General features: G+C 43.4%; 1 protein-coding gene, 3 non-coding genes and 1 pseudogene across 7 annotated transcripts; all 5 read right to left on the bottom strand.

The window, feature by feature from the left end:
- Positions 1-856: 856 nt before the first annotated feature.
- Positions 857-12,724, bottom strand: LOC135510263 (piggyBac transposable element-derived protein 4-like). 4 transcript variants are annotated; one of them, XM_064931062.1, is made up of 9 exons: positions 12,587-12,694; positions 9,380-9,427; positions 8,986-9,035; positions 7,190-8,730; positions 3,903-6,846; positions 3,111-3,169; positions 2,591-2,638; positions 2,163-2,207; positions 857-1,528 (listed from the first exon to the last, which is right to left on the bottom strand). In XM_064931062.1, exons 4-5 carry the CDS (start codon positions 7,369-7,371, stop codon positions 5,046-5,048), a joined length of 1,983 nt encoding a protein of 660 aa, XP_064787134.1. In that variant the 5' UTR covers positions 7,372-8,730; positions 8,986-9,035; positions 9,380-9,427; positions 12,587-12,694; the 3' UTR covers positions 857-1,528; positions 2,163-2,207; positions 2,591-2,638; positions 3,111-3,169; positions 3,903-5,045. The 4 variants fall into 4 exon arrangements, with proteins under 4 accessions (XP_064787134.1, XP_064787135.1, XP_064787133.1 ...); XM_064931063.1 differs by having other exon boundaries at positions 3,111-6,846; positions 12,683-12,724; XM_064931061.1 differs by having other exon boundaries at positions 3,111-6,846.
- On the bottom strand, positions 3,006-3,075 carry LOC135511285 (small nucleolar RNA SNORD31). The gene has a single exon (XR_010451246.1). It is a non-coding gene; the product is annotated as a small nucleolar RNA SNORD31 (small nucleolar RNA).
- Positions 4,070-4,141, bottom strand: LOC135511273 (small nucleolar RNA SNORD30). The gene has a single exon (XR_010451238.1). It is a non-coding gene; the product is annotated as a small nucleolar RNA SNORD30 (small nucleolar RNA).
- A 7,435-nt stretch (positions 12,725-20,159) lies between the features above and the next one.
- Positions 20,160-20,233, bottom strand: LOC135511281 (small nucleolar RNA SNORD31; annotated as a pseudogene).
- Positions 20,234-21,596: 1,363 nt separating this feature from the next.
- On the bottom strand, positions 21,597-21,666 carry LOC135511280 (small nucleolar RNA SNORD31). Its single transcript, XR_010451245.1, has one exon. It is a non-coding gene; the product is annotated as a small nucleolar RNA SNORD31 (small nucleolar RNA).
- Between the last annotated feature and the right edge of the window lie 391 nt (positions 21,667-22,057).

The following is a 22,057-nucleotide window of genomic DNA, read 5'->3' as shown; positions in this document are numbered from 1 at the left end:
ATCATATTGAGATGAGCGCTCCTTTCCCAATATATAATGAAAAGCAATGGATGCTCACCGAAACATGAGAAGTAATTAACTTAACAGTATACACCAGAGTTATACATTGTATATGGCTAGACGTAGGCCTATATACTGTAGAACAAATGTTTAGCTACAATGTGTTAGCCTGGTCCCAGACCTGTTTGTGTTATCCTGTTTGGCAAGGCAAGGAGTTGTTGACATGACAGCATAAACAGATCTGGGAACAGGCAGGCTAACAATCTGAACGGTAGCCTCTGAAACCACACTGAATGACTGGGCCTACGAATCATTTCCACAAACCACATCAATATCAGACATCTAAGACAGGCAAAAATATCTGGCAGTAATACCGGACAACAAAAAAGGAAATGTCATGTGTAAGTTCAGTTATATTTTAATACAAGTTGTTCTTGGGAAATCAAAACAACATGAAGCAATGCTATAGTCCTGTCTTTCTCCAACTAAGATAGAAGCCATGTATCCATGTTCACAGCGCCTCTCCAGCAGATGAAGTATGGTATTGCAGTGTCCCTCCATCCCAATTCTCCTGTATGGTATTGCAGTGTCCCTCCATCCCAATTCTCCTGTATGGTATTGCAGTGTCCCTCCATCCCAATTCTCCTGTTTTGATATACAAGTGTCCCTCCATTCCAATTCTCCTGTATGGTATTGCAGTGTCCCTCAATCCCAATTATTCATGATAAAGTCCCCTCAAAATCATTGTAGGGTTGAAGGATAGGCAGCCCACAATTACTTAATTACTCAATTACTTAGACTCAGATTCTCCAATCAAAAATGTATTTCAAATTTTAAAAAGCCATACGACGCGATGCACAATGACTACTTTTAATAATTTACACTGAACATTTTACATAAACAGCCCTTAGCCGTGACATATTGGCCATATACCACCCCCCCCAGGACTTATTGCTAAAATATCTCCTAAAAGCCAATTTACATCAAAAAAAAAAAAATACACCCAAGTCCAGGATTAAAACAGTATGCAAGGTTAACAGTACAATACTTAAAAGAAAAAAGCCTACTAAACTACCCCATAGTGGTAAACACCTACGACATGACTGGACATGCTACACACTATAACATCCTTTCAAAAACAAATCAACGCCTTAAAATAATTGTAGTCAGTCAACTTTCTATAGCCAGTGAGAAGAAACGTCAGTCACCGTTACATGTGCATGTTTAGAACCACCCAGAATAACAACGTAAAGATTTGAAATGACAGGAAATGTCACATTGTTCAGTATTGAAATCAGAACACCACATGGTTCATTCAAAATGTCCAAATTTACCAAGTCTGATTTACTACCACCAAGAAAGGAAAATAGGACAAGCATTAATATGTAGATTTATTTATACAGCAAAACAGTCACAGGGTTGAATTGACTTGGCCTGGTTTCCCCTCAGTTCCAACGAGACGCCTCACTTCCTTGCTGACCAATCAGGGGTGCAAGAGGGCTTGGCTTGCAGGTGTAAAACAGGAGAGCTAGAGGGGAAAATAGTGTGAGAATTAAACCCTGGTGATACTGTAGGGACTAATACACAAGGTATGAGATGACTTGATCAGAGATGAACCAATCAGTCAGCGTTACATCAGACTGGGGCGGTAATGATGAGTTTCTCAAGCAGCTGAAAGAGGCAGCCAGTGGATCTGGATCAAACGGAAGGACCCGTGCTGGGCTATAACTTCATGACCCCCCACCTGAGAACCCAATTCAGATCCCTCCAACTTGAGGAGGGCAAATGAGGTATGTGGTCAGCTGTAGGGCTGGCTCAGGGAAGAGGACGCCCCTGCCTTGCATAGTCCCGTGGGACATCTTAAATTGGGCATGGGACACAAGCGAAGGCTTGATCACCCTTTAGCTGGCCACCTTTGATGAGGGTGTTTAGTGATTAAAGGCTGAAACACCCACTGATTCGAAGGCACACTTACTGAGGATGTGTCCCAAAATTGACATCTTAACCCAGGCTAAGAAATAAACCTCCCATGCCACTCTGTCAACATCACGGCAAATCTCATGCGAGTGCATTCCATCTATTGGCACAATGGACAGTTTTTAACATCTCGGCCCGTGTTTCATGATTCTCTATACTCAGTGTATTATAATAACACTACACACCTTCCCACTCCAACAGCACAGCAACACTTCAGCAGCCAACCAGATCTAAACAAACAGAACAGTTTTAAAACCAAACAATCCCCATCTTAGATTACTAGACTACATCCAGAACATTCTGAAACCAGATCTGGAGTGAAGTTCAGTCATTGTAGCCATCCAGCCAGCAGTCCAGGGTCTGGGGTCAAGCCCCCACCCAGACACCCTCCCTCCAGGCAGGCAGCCCACCTTACCCCTGCCCCCTCTACAAGAGCAGGCTTGTCAGTGTCTGCCCAACCCACAGGAGGACCGATGGGAGGCCAGACCTTAATCCAGCCCAGAACACAGGACAGGATTGCCACCTGACTGGACGAATAAAATTCATCATTTACAACATTCCAGAATGCTTCATGTGGAAGGAGCCTCACGATTCCGTCAAAAGTCACACACACCTTTCCAAACCCTGCAGACACCAGGACCTCAACCAGAGGGGCAGAAACCTAGGAGGGAGAAAGTAGGAAAGCATGAAGTGACATTGTAAGACCTTGTAGTCAGACATGAGATCAGTCTATAGCAGTGTATTCTAATCCTGGGGGACCCAAAACTGTCAACAAGTGTTTTCCCCCCAGAACTAGGCTTAGGTGGTATCCCAGAGTATTTCAGAAACGACAGAGTTTCACCAATAACATTTCAATTAATTCTCGGAAGTGTATGTTTATAGAAACTTAAGTAAATAACTGCAGTCAACATTGGGTCTGATTATTCAAAAATAATTAGTGAAAGATCAGAATTGAGCTGTCAGTCTAAATGAAGCCTAACATCTAAGTCCCAAGAACCAGGATTGTGAAACACTGCTCTAGAGTATGGATCAGTTCAGTAACCAATCAGTCAGCTTAACATCAGACTGGGGCGGTAACAGGAAATCGTCACTTCTACATTATAAAGGACAGAAGTCAAGTCGATCATACACACCTTGAGGTAGTTCAGTAACAGGCATCTTCAAGTGACTTGTCTGGTACCACCATCAGGACCTGGAGGAGTGGAGTCTAAATAAACATGCTGAACAGCACTACATTAAAGACTGCTTTATTGTCTGATAGATCAGAGGGGTAACCAATCAGCTGGGGAGGGAACACGACTAACCAAAAGACCACTGATCCTAGACCAGCACAATCACCCGAGAGACTAAATATGGGAAAGTGTTGACAAGGGCCCCGTACATCAAGACAAGAATGTAGTTATTTGGAAGACAGTATTCTAACTTCAATCCTGCTTAAACGATTGATGGTAACGCAAGATAATATAAATTAACTGACTACATCCCGAGTGGCCCATTTATCCCAGTGATTTGTGCTGCTACTGGCATTTAATACTTCTTGATATTAAACCAAATGGCGGCCATTTTGGATCAACAATGCAAAGCCAACAGCCATTTTGGATCAACAATGCAAAGCCAACAGCCATTTTGTGTGAGTCTCTGGTCCCATCAGACAGTTGGTAACCCCAACCAGCTGTCCCGTTGTTGCCCTGGCAACGCCAGTGGGTCCACCTTTGCAGGTTCTGTCGCCGACGGTGCGCGTGTCATCAATAAGAGCCAGAGTCACCACGACTACCAAACATCAACTGTTCCCTCTCGTTTGCAGTGAGTTATAACACTAGACTGGTTATAGCTTGTGGCTAAGGCAGAGGATCTGGTTAAGAAACAATGACTAGAGAATCATTTCCCGTGACAATTACCGAAAGTACTCATTAACCAAAACTCACCATTCTAGTTGGAATCACGGCTCCCTGTTCAGCCACATACAGAGGAAACCTAAGACAAAAGCTTCAAGATAAGGTCTTGGTGGAGACCAGATACCAGGCAGGCAGAGGGGGGGGGGGGTTTAGACATAACATATGTAGCCTTTATGACAGGTTACGAAGCCCTCTGCTGAAGTCAGCTATTCCTTTTCTCAACAGGAGTTCAGACGAACGAGATTCCAAAGAGAATATTCATCACGTTCAGCAGAAGGTTGGGAGAGCTCAAACATGTCGCGTTCAGCTAAACTATACAAGTAAACATTAACAATGCTGTGTCAATATCAAACTGAAAACAGCTAAACCTGCCAAGTAAAAAAGGTTGTATATAAATGTTTTTTTACATACCAATAAAAAAATATTTTAAAAAGGAAATCATACTTCACAATGAACTACCCCTTTAAGGACAAATTAAAGACTGGAGTTAAAATATCCATTTAGACTGGATGGATCCATACCTGCATAGGTAAGGATCCATCTCTGGTTCCACCTAAAATAACATACCCAATTCTAACTGCCTGTAGCTCAGGACCTGAAGAAAGGATATGCTGATTATTGATATTATTTGAAATGAAACACTTTGAAGTTTGTGGAGGGGTGAGAATAATGCAGGAGAATATAACACCGTAGTAAAAGATCAAATCAAAGAAAGAAATATAGAAAACCATTTCTTGTTGTCCACAAAAGAGTAACAATGTGTGTGCAAAGTTACATTCAAGAATGAGAAAGCTACATAATATTTGGTTTGAGGTTTCCCAGGTGTCCCTCACGAGTTTTACCAAATGTACCCAAGTGGCCAAATTGGGCCATTTTAAAAGTACATACCTATAGAGAAGATACTAAAATGCTTTCATAATAAAGTTTACACACTCCCAGGAATGTCAAACGTAATGGATCATTAGCATCCCTACATAAAAGTTACTAAACAGGAGACGAAATGAGAACGCTGATCCAATGCCTCCCAAAACACAGAAGTGAACTATTTAAGATAAAACGGCCAAGTTAGCAGCCAACACTGATCTAACGTCAGAAGTGTACACACCACAAACAAAGGGAGAGAGAAAAAAAAAAACTATTTACAACGAGAGTATTTAGAACACCCACAGTCCTCTACACCAGATTGAGCTGCTGATGCCAAGGCCCATAGCAGTTTCTCTCTGTCGTAAAGCAGAGGGTAACAGCACAAGTACTGCAGGCGATGGGAGATTTCCTGTGACACATAGTACAACGACGCCTCCCTACTGTGCCCTTTTGGCCCTGAGGTACATTCAGGTCTGCACTGATGTATTTTGGCAGGTGAACATCACTGGAGGCGGGAGAAGAGGGGACAGAGGTAGAGGGGTCAGAGGTAGAGCGGACAGAGGGTGCTGGAGTGGTCTTTGTGCCATAGTCAGCAAGCTCCTGGATGAGCAGCTCTCTGAAGGCTAGCTGTGTCATGGGGGTCTTTCCACAGCTCTTAGCCATTTCCTTCTGGAGGATGAATGCATTCACCACAGCAATGTCGATGAAGTGATAGAACAATGTCTTGTACCATTTCATCGTCTTGTGGAGAACATTATAGTAGCCTATCAGCGCGTCTGACAGGTCCACACCTCCCATGCTCTTATTGTAATCCTTAACAGCAGCTGGAACCGGGACATCTTTCTTGGTCCATGTCCCATTAGCGTCCTTCACACGCCTGCGGATGTGATCGCCGCTGTACGATTTGTGGATACTGGAGCACATGACCACCTCTCTGGCATCCATCCACTTTACAAAGAGCAGGTCATCTTTCCGAATCCATCGCATGGTCCCCCGATAAGCCCTCTTAGGCAGGTCGTTAACTTTTGTTTTGGGAAAACCCACTCCGTTGGGACAAATGGTGCCACAACACCATACATTCAGCTTCCTCAGGTCTGTAAACAGAGTCGGGCTTGTGTAAAAGTTATCCACAAACAGTTTGTAGCCCTTCCCCAGCAGTGGAAAATCCAATAATTTCATAACGGAATCATAACCAAGTCCCATACCGGTGGCTGAGATGGACCTACCCTCATAAACAAAGAAATTCCAAGTGTAGGCACACGCAGAATCTGCCAAAACAAACAGTTTGTAACCCCATCTTGTTGGCTTGTTAGGCATATATTGTTTGATGCCAATTCTGGCCTTTGATGCTACCATCCTCTCATCTATGGACAGGTTCTGGGAAGGCTGAAAATGGGTCTTGCAGGCCTCAACAACGCTGGCGTAGAGAGGTTTCATTTTGAAGAGCCTATCAAAGCCTGCTGTGCCCTTCTTCCTGTCATTGTTGTCGTCAGCTTGTGGGTCACTGATATGAAGCGCTCGCGAGACAGTCAGAAACCTCTTACAAGACATGATAGTTGCGGGGAAAGGCAGTTGGTAGAGTCTTGAGCTTCTCCAGTAGTCCTTCAGGGTTTTCAACTTCACAAGCCCCATATAAATGACCAGTGAGATATAACAGTACAGGTCTTGGATGGAAATGGGCTTCCAGGCCTCTTTCTTGCCTGCTTGCTTCTTAGCCCCATACTTGTTGGTGTTCGACACCAGCGAATCAAGAACTGACGAGGAGAAAAACCCCTGGAAAAGATGAAGGGGGCTGTACTTTCCAGTCATGTCCAGCTGAGGTCCCGGCTGCCTTTTAGGTCGAAATATTGGTCGATGTGGCTCCACATCATCCTCTAGCACAGTGCGCCAACGGTCCTCTCCCTCGGTTGTAGTTGCCGCTGGTACACCGGCCCTCCTCCGCTTCTGGTCTGGACTCATAGCACCTCTAGATGGCCGGGTGGGGGTGGAGCCAGAGACAGCAGCAGGGGTCAGACCGGAGGAACCAGTGCCTACGTTTGAATGAGTGTGGGATGGACTTGAACGTGGTATCTTTGGAGATGGCTCCCAGAGGTCATCGGAGTCTCTACCTCTATTGAGGATGGAAAAATATAAAAAACATGTTTAGAACTCAAGTTTTCTATGACTTATTTAATTTAACCTTTATTTTATCAGGGAGTGAGCACTGCATCAACACATCAAATACACAACACTCATCTATATTATATAGTTTGGGGAACACAATCCCTAATGAAATGTGGACCAATAGGCAATAAGACATTGAAAAACAATAGCATGTCATAGCCAGCAGAAAATACACATAGGCTATGCTAATACATTGTATGCCTCAGATCTATACAGGTATATCTCAAATTAATATGCAACCATTTAAAACAGCTGCATTAGCATGAGACGCAAAAACCTATTTTACTTACTGATCCAAAAGGGGATCCTCTCCTTCCAAAAACATTTCTTCCTCACTGGAATCAAAACTGGACTCACTCATGGAGTCCTCATCCATTAGTTCTGTGTCACTCTCCCAGTCAATTTCCGCAATGTTCTCATCCAAATTATTTGTAAACTTGGACTTTGATGTAGCTTTTCCACTCGTAGCCATGTTCTTTTTTTAGATTTGAGAAAAGTTTGTAGAAGAGACCAAACCACAGAGTATCATTAACTACCGTGAGTCCTGTTTGCTTTCACCAGAGAATGAACACTGTTGCCCACAGCTCTAGCATGATGGTTGTTCGCAGTACAAAAGGCGTTCACATTCCGCTGGAAAGCCCAGCTATCTAGCGAGACCGCTTTCAAAATGATAGGTGGTCCTTGGACCAAGACTCCGTCAATCAAGTGAACACCGCTGGTCTCTTTGGTGCCTAACGACGGCTTACCTTCATTAGGCTAATTGACATGTTGTGTCGCCAATATGTCAGAGGGGAATGTATCAAAACAAGTTGCATTGATAAGTGTTTTGTTGTTGTGCGCTATCCCCAAACAATAGCATGGTATTTTGTCCCGCTGTAATCGCTACTGTAAATCAGACACTGCAGTTAGATGAACAAACATGTAAGCTTTCTGACGATAGAAGACAGGTCGACCTCCCGGGAAAGTTGGCTGTCGTTTCGAAAGCCTTTCTAGTCACATACTGAGCAGCAGCTGTCCAGATTTCAGGACACTGATCCTGTAGAGGTTTAAAAGCAGCCCAGAACAGCCATCTTGTTTCAGGACAGTAGACTGTAGAGGTTTAAAAGCAGCCCAGAACAGCCATCTTGTTTCAGGACAGTAGACTGTAGAGGTTTAAAAGCAGCCCAGAACAGCCATCTTGTTTCAGGACAGTAGACTGTAGAGGTTTAAAAGCAGCCCAGAACAGCCATCTTGTTTCAGGACAGTAGACTGTAGAGGTTTAAAAGCAGCCCAGAACAGCCATCTTGTTTCAGGACAGTAGACTGTAGAGGTTTAAAAGCAGCCCAGAACAGCCATCTTGTTTCAGGACAGTAGACTGTAGAGGTTTAAAAGCAGCCCAGAACAGCCATCTTGTTTCAGGACAGTAGACTGTAGAGGTTTAAAAGCAGCCCAGAACAGCCATCTTGTTTCAGGACAGTAGACTGTAGAGGTTTGAAAGCAGCCCAGAACAGCCATCTTGTTTCAGGACAGTAGACTGTAGAGGTTTAAAAGCAGCCCAGAACAGCCATCTTGTTTCAGGACAGTAGACTGTAGAGGTTTAAAAGCAGCCCAGAACAGCCATCTTGTTTCAGGACAGTAGACTGTAGAGGTTTAAAAGCAGCCCAGAACAGCCATCTTGTTTCAGGACAGTAGACTGTAGAGGTTTAAAAGCAGCCCAGAACAGCCATCTTGTTTCAGGACAGTAGACTGTAGAGGTTTAAAAGCAGCCCAGAACAGCCATCTTGTTTCAGGACAGTAGACTGTAGAGGTTTAAAAGCAGCCCAGAACAGCCATCTTGTTTCAGGACAGTCAACTGTAAAAAATAAAAACATAAAAGAGGACATTTAACTAGACTCCTCTGCAGGGTGTCAGGTTATTAAACATCAACAGGAATTCAGACAAATGAGATTCTAAAAAGGTTTATCATGTGGTTGCAGAGAACGATTGTTATTCTGGGAAAGACCTCCCTTTCTAGTGCACTACAACTGACTAGGGCCCTCAAAGCGCTGGTCAAAAGTAGTGCACTATAGAGGGTGCCATTTGGGACAGTTTCAGAACCATAACTCACCAGTATGTTGGAGTCCACGCTGCAATGCCACTGACCACACCACTCAAACCCTGAAGAATGAAAGGCAAACATTTTATTAGTGTGACGATTGAGGAATCGATGACTAACTGCAGCATTATATACAGTCACTCAGTAGTTCATGACGTTTTATATCGGTTCAAAAAGAGAGGATTGCCATCATTGGGACTGTAGCATGTCACGGTAGCCATAGAAACTAAACCGTCATTCCAAGAAGCCATCTTGTACAGTTGGTCAGCCAAAAGGTGAAAGAGTCTGCATCCAAAGTCACCCCCTATTCCCTTTATAGTACATGGGTCCTGGTCTAAAGTAGGGCACTATAAAGGGAAGTGGGGTACCATTTCAAATGATGTCAGTGTCGTAACATTTCACCAACCTGGATTTTCACAAAGCGCATCAGTCTCGTGGTCTGGAATCAGGTATTCTATAGAAAGAATCACAAAGGAATGTTAGTTATAGCTTGGCTTCTATGAGAGGAAAGAAGGTTCATGAAGAGCCAATCAGATCAAAGATTACCTTCACAAAATATATATATTTATCCGACATATTCTTGTCTTTGAGGATCATCATTTACAGACAGTCACTTATGAGTCAGTTACCACATGCTGATCATCCACCCCAAAGTGCACTTCCCCATTTAGTTGTAAATCCATGACCGTTTGCCAAGTGCACACAAAGAGATAGTTAGGGATTTTGGGCAGAGGACCTTATGTCAGAGTCCAGTATGAGTTAAGTTAAATGTAGTTTTGCAAGCCAATGCTAACTAAAGCTAGCACAATGACTGGAAGTTTATAGGCATGTTCTAGCATGCTAGCTGACAACCACATACTTCATAGCTGCGCTGATGCTAGTTAATATTCGCTTATGAAACTACCTTTGACTTCTCTCATAAATGGACACAAATTGTATCCACTGATTTGGGAAGTAGATTAAGGCCTCTGCCAAAATCCTGAAGTATCCCTTTAAGGTGAAGGGCTGAGAAGCAGGACACAGCCAGGAGGAAAATTACAGAGGTCCATTTATGAACAGGCAACATGCGGGCATATAGAACCCGACACGGATATCGTCGCTAACGGAACCTTATTTACAATACCGTGTAACGAACGCTAACCCCATTACGTACAAACGTGTGCACACGCGACATTCAAACGAGGCTGCAAAGAAAACTCATGTGACCGTGTCGACGTCACTATCTGGGTTGTGAACTACGTTTCTATTCAAGAGTTGATTGACATGGTACTGGCTCTATAGTATTGGAGAAGAGATGTGTGTGTGTGTGTGTGTGGGGGGGACTGACCCCCCTCCGACGATGTTACATCGTGACGTGTCATGGCGTAACGTAGAGCACGCATAACGCAACTAATTGTGTCTCACAGCCCCTCTCCACCCTCACCGTTTAAAAACAAGAAAGGGACAGGATAAGGGGGATACCTAGTCATTTTTTGCATCATCACTGCAAGCTAGCATGACTCTCTGCAAGCTAGACGGCTGTTTACTACTGAAGATCACTTTAGCACCACCCTAAAAAACCTGATACAAAGTCGACAAACCTTCAAAATATTATTTAAACTCTTTAATAGGGATTTAATTACATTTTAAAAGGCGATAAGGTGATTAAAATTGGACAGGTCAAGTGAAAAAAGAAGTTTTCCCCACATGACATCTCTCCTCACCATCATACCCTGACTACACCGCTCCTGTCACGTGTGAGAGTGTTGCAAAATAGATTCCAAAATCTATGTTATTCAATTATTGCACCCAAACTGCTCACGCAGGTCAATGAGCTTCTGCGTTGCCAAGGGCTCAAATAGATGTCATTCCTATTTCTGACACAGACACGCTGCAAGTCCCGCCTCCTCATTGGTTTATAGAAGCAGGTACCTACGTGCCATCTCCTCATTGGTTAAACCCACGTGGGTGATTGAAAGACGAGCTGTGTTGCTGGTTGTCGTGGTAATATTATGGAAGTTTAGATGCCAATCACCATATAAGTTCAAATATGAAAAACCCTGGAAGGAGGAGAGGTGACTTGAAACGATTCGGTTTACCATTGTATGTGTGGATTAATTGTCCGAGTAGAGGACCTTGTGCATTTCAGGTAAAATAACAACTCAATGTTTATATCCCAGGACAAATGGGTTAGCAACAGCAAGCTAGTTAAAAAGGACAAATTAGCTAGCAAGTGCATGTTTCATGCTTTTCGACCTGTCCCCAAATGAATGTAATTGGTTGAGTTTGTTTTGATATTTTAATCTGCGTGTAGTGATCCCGTTTGTTGTGGGGGGACAAAATACATTTATGAGCGACGGCGCAGCCGGTTTAGCTTCCCCACCCGCTATTTTTAAAGAGACCCGACGGAGCTCATTGCCTTCTTGAATCATGCAGAGATGGGCATCATGAAGGTCTCATCATTTTGTTGGAAAGGGGAGAAATGGCGCTTTACAAATGGTATTGATATTACAGTTGATCTGAAAGTATTACGTTTTCTGGGCGCTAAAATAAGGTCAATTGTACGGACCAGCGCGACGTACAAAAATGAGTTAGTTTACCGTACAACTTTTTGACCAGAGCAATGTTCATTTTATTTAACTCGGCAAGTCAGTTAAGAACAAACTCGTATTTACTATGATGGCCTACCAAAAAGACTCCTGGGAAGGGGAGCTGGGATTGTTTAATATAATGTACACATTTCCCTTTAAATGTCAAAAACGATTTTCTCTGTCACAACACACGCGCCTCGCTGCAAAAGTGCATTGTGAGTGACGTCAACAGCAGGCGTTCAGCTCGTGCACAAGCAGCAGCAATTTCAGTAAAATTGCAAATCATTGTTGGCTGACTGCAGCATCAGGAGTACGGGTTCGATGAGACAAACCCAATGACTGTAGTTGGTCACGAATGATTGATCTTGAACAGAACTTACATCAATCAACATGTCTCAATCAATGTTGTACAGACAGAAGTACAGGAAAGAGTGAATCGGTACCTGAACAAAATGTCAAATCAATTTCAGTAAGGTTGTGTATTCTGCGTCACATGAACCTGCCTCGAGCAACTTACACCGAAAATGAGTTGGCAACACTGGCCACACCACTACATAAGAGACCTAAAACAGGAGCATGGTAGCAACACCACATGGCAGCAGCACAAAACATGGTACAAACATTGGGCACAGACAACGTGCAGGCATATAGAACCCGACACGGATATCGTCGCTAATGGAACCTTATTTCCAATACAGTGAACTACTTCTGACCAGATCAACGTTAATAAGTAGTACATTATTGAGAATAGGGTGCCATTAGCTCAGCAACGACAGTCGAATCAGGGGCCAAATGCTACTCAGAATCTGGTAAAGATGATTCTTCATCAAATGCTGATTCGGTAAGAGAGTGATGGTGCAGTCACTAATAACTGGGGAGCTAGCCTACTAGCTAACACCAACATGACACGTGGTAAACCAGGTGATAACAAAAACCACCAAACTGGCCAGTTGGCAAACTAACGCTCGCTTGCATCGTTTTCCTGCCGCAAATGTGAGTCATTGTACAATGCATGGCAGACATTTCAGTAATATGCAGCTTACCTGATATGCATATTCTCTACCGAGTCATCGGCATCTTGAAAAGAGTAAATTAAATTTTAAACACACGGAGGAGAAACTCCAACAACTCTCTCTCACCTGAATGAAAATCCATGCGCTCTCCCTTCTTCTATGGTATAATGGCGTTCGCAACAATTAAATGTGCATTCCGCCACCTACTGTGCCGGTGGATAATACGGATCCCGAAAAAGTAAAACATTTGGGTAAAAATAAAATATCGTAAAAACTACCAACAAAGAAATTAACTAAATAAAATCAACCTGCTTCTCTGTAAAAACCTCATTCTAATCAGGTCCAACACATCCCCAGAAGCCTCCTGTGAGGAAAGGACATTTCCTGGTGACGTAAGTCCATGTTATCGTGCTTCTTGGACACTTGTCCTGTACATTTAATCACTGTGGCTATGAATGCCACAGAATCCACCTTCACAATGAGTGTATCCAGATCACCTGGCTACGTGTGCCTTTTTAAATGAATGTAGTTCTGTCCTTGAGCTGTTCTTGTCTAATGATGTTCTGTATTATGTCATTCTGTATTGTGTTTTGTGTGAACCCCAGGAAGAGTAGCTGCTGTTTTTGCAACAGCTTATGGGGATCTTAATAAAATACCAAATTCTTAAAACACTAGCAACTGGTTGCATTGCATCCACTGCTATATCTTCAACACTGTTGCCTCTTGCCCCTTTGACTCTCTTCACAGCCTCCACATAGGAGACCCGCTGAGCAGCCCTGATCTTTGACACCTTGACCTCCTTCACCCTAACAGGGCACTCGGGGAAGTCCGGAGTATGATCCCCACCACAGATGCAACATTTTCCATTCACAGATTCTTCAATATCTTCTCTCGTCTGCTAACATTTGACATGTGACCATATCCTTTACAATTTCCAAACTGTAATGTTTCACACCTAAGAGAACACAGTACCCCCCTATACACACAGACACACACACACAGACTCCCACACAATTTCTGTGTTTTTGTCATCAGTGGGTTGGAAAAACATTGTTTGATAACTTTGATTTCATGTCTAATACTTGTATTCATAGTGTGTGTGTGTGTGTGTGTGTGTGTGTGTGTGTGTGTGTGTGTGTGTGTGTGTGTGTGTGTGTGTGTGTGTGTGTGTGTGTGTGTGTGTGTGTGTGTGTAGGCCCTGGGTCTGGATGACATTAAGACCCACCACTGGTGTATCATCGGCTGCAGTGCTGTGACAGGAGAGAACCTACTGACAGGAGTAGACTGGCTACTGGATGACATCGCTGCACGCGTCTTCACTGCAGATTAACATCCTGGGTGTTGCATTAATAAAACACATCTGAAGAAGCTTCAGTGTTTCTCAACCTCCGCTCTGTGGGATGTTGTTAGCTGACAACATAATCACTTCTATAATGCTAATTTAGGGGAAGTTTCCCAGACACAGATGCTTTCCAGTCCAGGACCAGGGTTAATTGGTTTAATATATAAAAAAAAAAAATATATCCCATTTAGCAGACGCTTTTGTCCAAAGCGACTTGCAAGTCGGCTGGGGCCACTACTTTTACATATGGGTGGCCCCAGCGGGAATCGAACCCACGACACTTGGCGTTGCAAGCGCCATGCTCTACCGACTGAGCCACACAGGACTAGGGGTTTCCAGTCCAGGACCAGGGTTAATTGGTTTCCAGGACTAGGGGTTAATTGGTTTCCAGGACTAGGGGTTAATTGGTTTCCAGGACTAGGGGTTAATTGGTTTCCAGTCCAGGACCAGGGTTAATTGGTTTCCAGGACTAGGGGTTAATTGGTTTCCAGTCCAGGACCAGGGTTAATTGGTTTCCAGGACTAGGGGTTAATTGGTTTCCAGGACTAGGGGTTAATTGGTTTCCAGTCCAGGACCAGGGTTAATTGGTTTCAAGGACTAGGGGTTAATTGGTTTCCAGGACTAGGGGTTAATTGGTTTCCAGGACTAGGGGTTAATTGGTTTCCAGGACTAGGGGTTAATTGGTTTCCAGTCCAGGACCAGGGTTAATTGGTTTCCAGGACTAGGGGTTAATTGGTTTCCAGGACTAGGGGTTAATTGGTTTCCAGGACTAGGGGTTAATTGGTTTCCAGGACTAGGGGTTAATTGGTTTCCAGTCCAGGACCAGGGTTAATTGGTTTCCAGGACTAGGGGTTAATTGGTTTCCAGGACTAGGGGTTAATTGGTTTCCAGGACTAGGGGTTAATTGGTTTCCAGGACTAGGGGTTAATTGGTTTTCAGTCCAGGACCAGGGTTAATTGGTTTCCAGGACTAGGGGTTAATTGGTTTCCAGGACTAGGGGTTAATTGGTTTCCAGGACTAGGGGTTAATTGGTTTCCAGTCCAGGACCAGGGTTAATTGGTTTCCAGGACTAGGGGTTAATTGGTTTCCAGGACTAGGGGTTAATTGGTTTCCAGGACTAGGGGTTAATTGGTTTCCAGGACTAGGGGTTAATTGGTTTCCAGGACTAGGGGTTAATTGGTTTCCAGTCCAGGACCAGGGTTAATTGGTTTCCAGGACTAGGGGTTAATTGGTTTCCAGGACTAGGGGTTAATTGGTTTCCAGGACTAGGGGTTAATTGGTTTCCAGGACTAGGGGTTAATTGGTTTCCAGTCCAGGACCAGGGTTAATTGGTTTCCAGGACTAGGGGTTAATTGGTTTCCAGGACTAGGGGTTAATTGGTTTCCAGGACTAGGGGTTAATTGGTTTCCAGGACTAGGGGTTAATTGGTTTCCAGGACTAGGGGTTAATTGGTTTTCAGGACTAGGGGTTAATTGGTTTCCAGTCCAGGACCAGGGTTAATTGGTTTCCAGGACTAGGGGTTAATTGGTTTCCAGGACTAGGGGTTAATTGGTTTCCAGGACTAGGGGTTAATTGGTTTCCAGGACTAGGGGTTAATTGGTTTCCAGTCCAGGACCAGGGTTAATTGGTTTCCAGGACTAGGGGTTAATTGGTTTCCAGGACTAGGGGTTAATTGGTTTCCAGGACTAGGGGTTAATTGGTTTCCAGGACTAGGGGTTAATTGGTTTCCAGGACTAGGGGTTAATTGGTTTCCAGTCCAGGACCAGGGTTAATTGGTTTCCAGTCTGGGTACCAGGACTAGGGGTTAATTGGTTTCCAGTCTGGGTACCAGGACTAGGGGTTAATTGGTTTCCAGTCCAGGACCAGGGTTAATTGGTTTCCAGTCTGGGTACCAGGACTAGGGGTTAATTGGTTTCCAGTCTGGGTACCAGTGTGTTTGTGACATCATGCCCCTGCACTGCTTGTCATGTCAAACAACAAGGAGGGGGATGACATCACAAAGCAGGAACACATTTTTAGAAAGAAACCGGTAAGCTTGAAATGTCCGTGGTCTAATTGACTCAACGACCAAAACGCACATCAGCGTTTTGATTGAACTCAAACCAATTCATTTGCGGTTGTTTATGAAAATTAGTTGGCTAACTCATTGATGCTGCTGTGTCTTACACCTTGTCAAGATCTGTTAGGCTGCTACTAGACAGTAGCATCATACTGAGTGATAACTGTTTACAGCGGTTGGTTGGTTGGTTTTCTGCCAACCAGTGCCTCACTTCAATGCATCTGCTATTAGAATTCACTCCCCCCACCATGGTTGGTGTTGGTGTGTCACTGTTCATTAAATTCAGTCACCCCACCATGATTAGTGTTGCTGTATAACTGTATATTAAATTCAGTCACTCTACCATGGTTAGTGTTGGTGTATAACTGTATATTAAATTCAGTCACCACCATGGTCAGTGTTGGTGTGTAACTGTATATTAAATTCAGTCACCCCACGATGGTCAGTGTTGGTGTATAACTATATTAAATTCAGTCACCCCACCATGGTCAGTGTTGGTGTATAACTGTATATTAAATTCAGTCACCCCACGATGGTCAGTGTTGGTGTATAACTGTATATTAAATTCAGTCAACCCACCATGGTCAGTGTTGGTGTATAACTGTATATTAAATTCAGTCACCCCACCATGGTTAGTGTTGGTGTGTAACGGTTTGACTTCATGTCTTGAAAAGGTTTTAATTTCATGACTATTCTATCCAGTGTTGTTCTGCTGCACTATCCCAGTTCGCCACTAGAGACATACAGGTATTGTATCCAGTGTTGTTCTGCTGCACTATCCCAGTTCACCACTAGAGACATACAGGTTTTGTATCCAGTGTTGTTCTGCTGCACTATCCCAGTTCGCCACTAGAGACATACAGGTATTCTATCCAGTGTTGTTCTGCTGCACTATCCCAGTTCGCCACTAGAGACATACAGGTATTCTATCCAGTGTTGTTCTGCTGCACTATCCCAGTTCGCCACTAGAGACATACAGGTATTCTATCCAGTGTTGTTCTGCTGCACTATCCCAGTTCGCCACTAGAAACATACAGGTATTCTATCCAACAAACTGGAAGAGGAAAGATGTTGAAAAAGTGCTTAGGTTTTTCTCTTTTTTTTAATTAACATAATTAAGTAAGTTAAGAACAATTTCTTATATACAATGATGGCCTGGGACTAAAAATAAATACAATATATCGGACAAAACACACAATCACAATGTGCTTCTACACCTGCATTGCTTGCTGTTTGGGGTTTTAGGCTGGGTTTCTGTACAGCCCTTTGAGATATCAGCTGATGTACAAAGGCCTATATAAATCAATTTGATTGTGATTTGATAAAGAGAGGCCTAAGACAACATAGCAAGGCAGCAACACATAACACAGCATGGTAGCAACACATGGTAGCAGCACAAAACATGGTACAAACATTATTGGGCACAGACAACAGCACAAAGGGCAAGAAGGTGGAGACAATACATCACACAATACAGACACAATAAGGTTTGAGACGGATGGCAAGCGAGACGACCATTCGCTGAACAATGTGTCCTATTAAATTAACTAGGCAGACCCAGCTGCTAGAGAGAGTAATAGTAATGGCATCTTGTTAGGCACAAACTGCCATGGTTTGTTGGACAAATGCTCAAATGTGACGCAGACCAGTACTGAACGGCGCACAATATTAACTGTACAGTTGTGGCCAAAAGTTGAGAATGACACAAATATTAATTTTCAATGTCTGCTGCCTCAGTTTGTATGATGGCAATTTGCAAATACTCCAGAATGTTATGAAGAGTGATCAGATGAGTTTCAATTAATTGCAATGTCCATATTTGCCATACAAATTAACTGAATCCTGAAAAAACATTTCCAGTGCATTTCAGCCCTGCCACAAAAGGACCAGCTGACATTATGTCAGTGATTCTCTCGTTAACACAGCTGTATTGACGAGGACAAGGCTGGAAATCACTCTGTCATGCTGATTGAGTTCAAAAGGAGGGTGGTGCTTAGAATCATTGTTCTTCCTCTGTAAACCATGGTTACCTGCAAGGAAACACGTGCCGTCATCATTGCTTTGCACAAAAAGGGCTTCACAGGCAAGGATATTGCTGCCCATAAGATTGCACCTAAATCTACCACTTTTCGGATCATCAAGTACTCTAAGGAGAGCGGTTCAATTGTTGTGAAGGCTTCAGTGCAACCAAGAAAGTTCAGCAAGCGCCAGGACCATCTCCTAAAGTTGATTCAGCTGCAGGATCGGGGCACCGCCAGTACAGAGCTTGCTCAGAAATGGCAGCAGGCAGGTGTGAGTGCATCTGCACGCACAGTGAGGCAAAGACTTTTGGAGGATGGCCTGGTGTCAAAGGAATTCTAAATTCCTGTATGTTTTATTGCCAAAACCAATTCGCACTCATTTCTAATTCATTAATGAGTTGTAAGTTCATTAATTATGCATGAAGTAGATCGAGACCAGTCTTAAAAGCCAAAGGTAACAGCGTTTATTACAAGAGAGTACTAACCGCATACACATATTTCCACAGGTTATAAACTAGAAATGACATCATCAGTTTCCCACCCTCGCTCCAATTCTCAAGAGCCCATTGTTTTTAGGTCTGGAACTCTTCTTCTACCCCCCCATAAACTACATTCCAAATTGTCTAAAAGATATACTTTTCTCCACTAATGGAACACCACCCAAACCTTTCTTATCTGTCTGAAAAGCTATAGCATCTCTCCCCCTTAAACTTCCCAAGAGGCACAGACAATTAATTTGTTCTGCTTACATTTTCAGTAACAGCCTAGAACCAAGAACCCATGTATTTCATAACATAATAGTATCAGAATAAATGGTTTTAATCAGAAATGTATATATAATTAATAATTTCAACTATAATTTCCTCTAACAGAATGGCAGCAAAGAAGCCACTACCTGCAGGAAAAACATCAGGTACAGACTGATATTCTGCAAAAGGTACAGGGATTTGACTGCCGAGGACTGGGGCTAAGTAATTTTCTCTGAATTACTTAAATTTTTACCTTGGAGTAAACAATTAACAAGTCACTTTTTTTCTAACAACTTTTTCTACTATAGTCGCGATTGTTTGGGCCGATCCTCAAAAGGCGGGTGAACAAACTCCCCAGAATTCTGACGAAACCACTTACGAAATGCTTGTAATTATTCTTCACTATTCCATAGTAACATGACACAGCATATCTGAAAAAACTTGAGAAAAGCAAACTTTAGAAATTACTATTTGCGTCATTCATACCCCTGTACGTATGGCTTTTCTCCTGTTAACCGACAGAATTCTTATGTAAATGTAGTCCCGGAGTAGGCTCAGTGTCCGGGAAACTAGCCCCATGAACCAACTGAATTACCTTGTCAGAACCCAAATTCTCTACCACTGTGCAACAGTTCGCATTAATACTATTGGTTGACGGTAGGGCCTGTATTAACTCACTTCCTTAACAGCTCTGCATTAGTCCAATAAATTATGTCCCGACATCAAATCAACGTAAATGCTTCATGGCCAACGCTAAAACATTGACCACCGGTAACCCTCGTTTTCTTACTGATCCCAAAAACCTAATCCTTCCACCATAATAAGGGGTTCCGGAACTACAAGCCGACACATTAACCACGCAGATCCATACCGGTATTTTCTTTTCGACCCAATGGTAAAGGCCTGAGTGAACACTTTTATCTACCATCTTTGGCGACATTGGTTGCGTCGTAAACTGAATTTATTCAATATCATTGTCAAAACTTACATGACTAAACATGCTGCTCACAATAGCATATTTAAAAACAAATTGGCTTAAGTCAGCCAACTTCCTATTGCAAGTGATAAGTCAGTCACCGTGCATGTTTAAAACCTTGAAAAACATGATGCGATGATTGACATTATTCAGTATTGAAATCAAAACGCCACATGGTTCATTAAAAATGAAATCAAACACCTTATTTACTACCACAAAGAGACAAATAGGACAAGCATTAATTTGTAGATTTATTTATACAGCAAAACAGTCAGGGTTGAATTGACTTGGCCTGGTTTCCCCTCAGTTCCAACGAGACGTCCCACTTCTTTGCTGACCAAACAGGAGTGCAAGTGGCTTGGCTTGCAGGTGTAAAACAGGAGAGCTAGAGGGGAAAATAGTGTGAGAATTAAACCCTGGTGATACTGTAGGGACTAATACACAAGGTATGAGATGACTTGATCAGAGATTAACCAATCAGTCAGCGTTACATCAGACTGGGGCGGTAATGATGACTCATCACGTCAGAGTATGTAGTGTAGAACACATTGCATGGGTCAGTGTGATGATCCAAGAGGAACATTCAACATCTTCCTAATATTGATCTGCCCCCTTTCCCATTACAACACATATCCACTGAGTGGTCAATACATCATCCTGACGTCACTGGTTAAATCAGTGTAGATGCACAGACATGTTAAAAGGGTTTGTAAAAAACAACACATGGCTTGTGTACCACTCAGAGGGTGAAATGGGCAAAGACAAACGATTTAAGATCCTTTGAACGAGGGAGGACAGGTGCCAGGCACACCGGTTTGTGTCAACTGAAACACTGCTGGGTTTGTCAAGCTCAACAGTGTCTCACGTGTATCAACACTGGTCCAACACCCAAAGGACATCCAGCTAACTAGACTCCAATGCCGAACCACAGTTGTGTCACGGGCCAACATCCCAGTGGAACGCTTAGACCCCTTGTAGACAGCGGAGGCTGTTCTGAGGGCAAACTCAATTTTAGTTAGGTGTTAATGTCCTCTATACTCAGTGTATTATAATAACACTACACACCTTCCCACTCCAACAGCACAGCAACACTTCAGCAGCCAACCAGATCTAAACAAACAGAACAGTTTTAAAACCAAACAATCCCCATCTTAGATTACGAGACGACATCCAGAACATTCTGAAACCAGATCAGGTGCGTAGTTCAGTCATTGTAGCCAGCCAGCGGTCCAGGGTCTGGGGTCAAGCCCCCACCCAGACACCCTCCCTCCAGACAGGCAGCCCACCTTACCCCTGCCCCCTCAACAAGATCAGGCTTGTCAGTGTCTGCCCAACCCACAGGAGGACCGATGGGAGGCCAGACCTTAATCCAGCCCCAGAACACAGGACTGCCAACAGACTGGGAGACGTACTAGTGTCTTCATCATTTATAAAATTCCAGAATGCTTCATGTGGAAGGAGTCTCACGATTCCGTCAAAAGTCACACACCTTTCCAAACCCTGCAGACACCAGGACCTCAACCAGAGGGGCAGAAACCTAGAGGGAGACAGTAGGAAAGCATGAAGTGACATTGTAAGACCTTGTAGTCAGACATGAGATCAGTCTATTCTAATCCTGGGGGACCCAAAACTGTCAACAAGTGTTTTCCCCCCAGAACTAGGCTGAGGTGGTATCCCAGAGTATTTCAGAAACGACCGGGGTACACCAATAACATTTTGATTAATTCTCTGAAGTGTATGTTTATAGAAACTTAAGTAAATAACTGCAGTCAACATTGGGTCTAATATTCAAAAATAATTAGTGAAAGATCAGAATTGAGCTGTCAGTTTAAACGAAGCCTTTACATCTAAGTCCCAAGAACCAGGATTGTGAAACACTGCTCTAGAGTATAGATCAGTTCAGTAACCAATCAGTCAGCTTAACATCAGACTGGGGCGGTAACCAGAAATCATCACTTCTACACGATAAAGGACAATTAATGGCAACAGATCAAGTGAAAGTTGATCCTACACACCTTGAGGTAGTTCAATAACATTTCTCCAGTGGCCAGGATGGAACATTTAGGACCTGGAAGGAACAGATCCCCAATTAAACATGATGCAGAAGTACATTAGGTACTGCAGACTATATGCAGAGCATTCTGAAATGAGATCAGACTTGTGTTCAGTCATTGTAGCCATCCAGCCAGCGGTCCAAGGTCTGGCTACAAGCTCCCCACCCAGACACCCTCCCTCCAGGCAGGCAGCCCACCTTACCCCTGCCCCTCGACAAGAGCAGGCTTATCAGTGCCTGCCCAACCCACAGGAGGACCGATGGGAAACCTGGGTTGATGCCAGCCACAGAGCACCAGACA

This window comes from Oncorhynchus masou, chromosome 23 (genome assembly GCF_036934945.1).
Source record: "Oncorhynchus masou masou isolate Uvic2021 chromosome 23, UVic_Omas_1.1, whole genome shotgun sequence".
NCBI lineage: Eukaryota > Metazoa > Chordata > Actinopteri > Salmoniformes > Salmonidae > Oncorhynchus > Oncorhynchus masou.
The sequence above is the reverse complement of the archived record's forward strand: the minus strand, read 5'-3'. Positions and strand labels throughout refer to the sequence as shown.

What these genes read in the sequence shown, in the direction of transcription:
- LOC135510263 (XM_064931063.1), bottom strand. Translation starts at nt 7,371, where the DNA reads ATGGCTACGAGTGGAAAAGCTACATCAAAGTCCAAGTTTACAAATAAT. An exon ending in GAGGATCCCCTTTTGGATCA is followed by an intron (nt 6,847 to 7,189) that starts GTAAGTAAAATA and finishes CATCCTCAATAG; the next exon opens with AGGTAGAGACTCCGATGACC.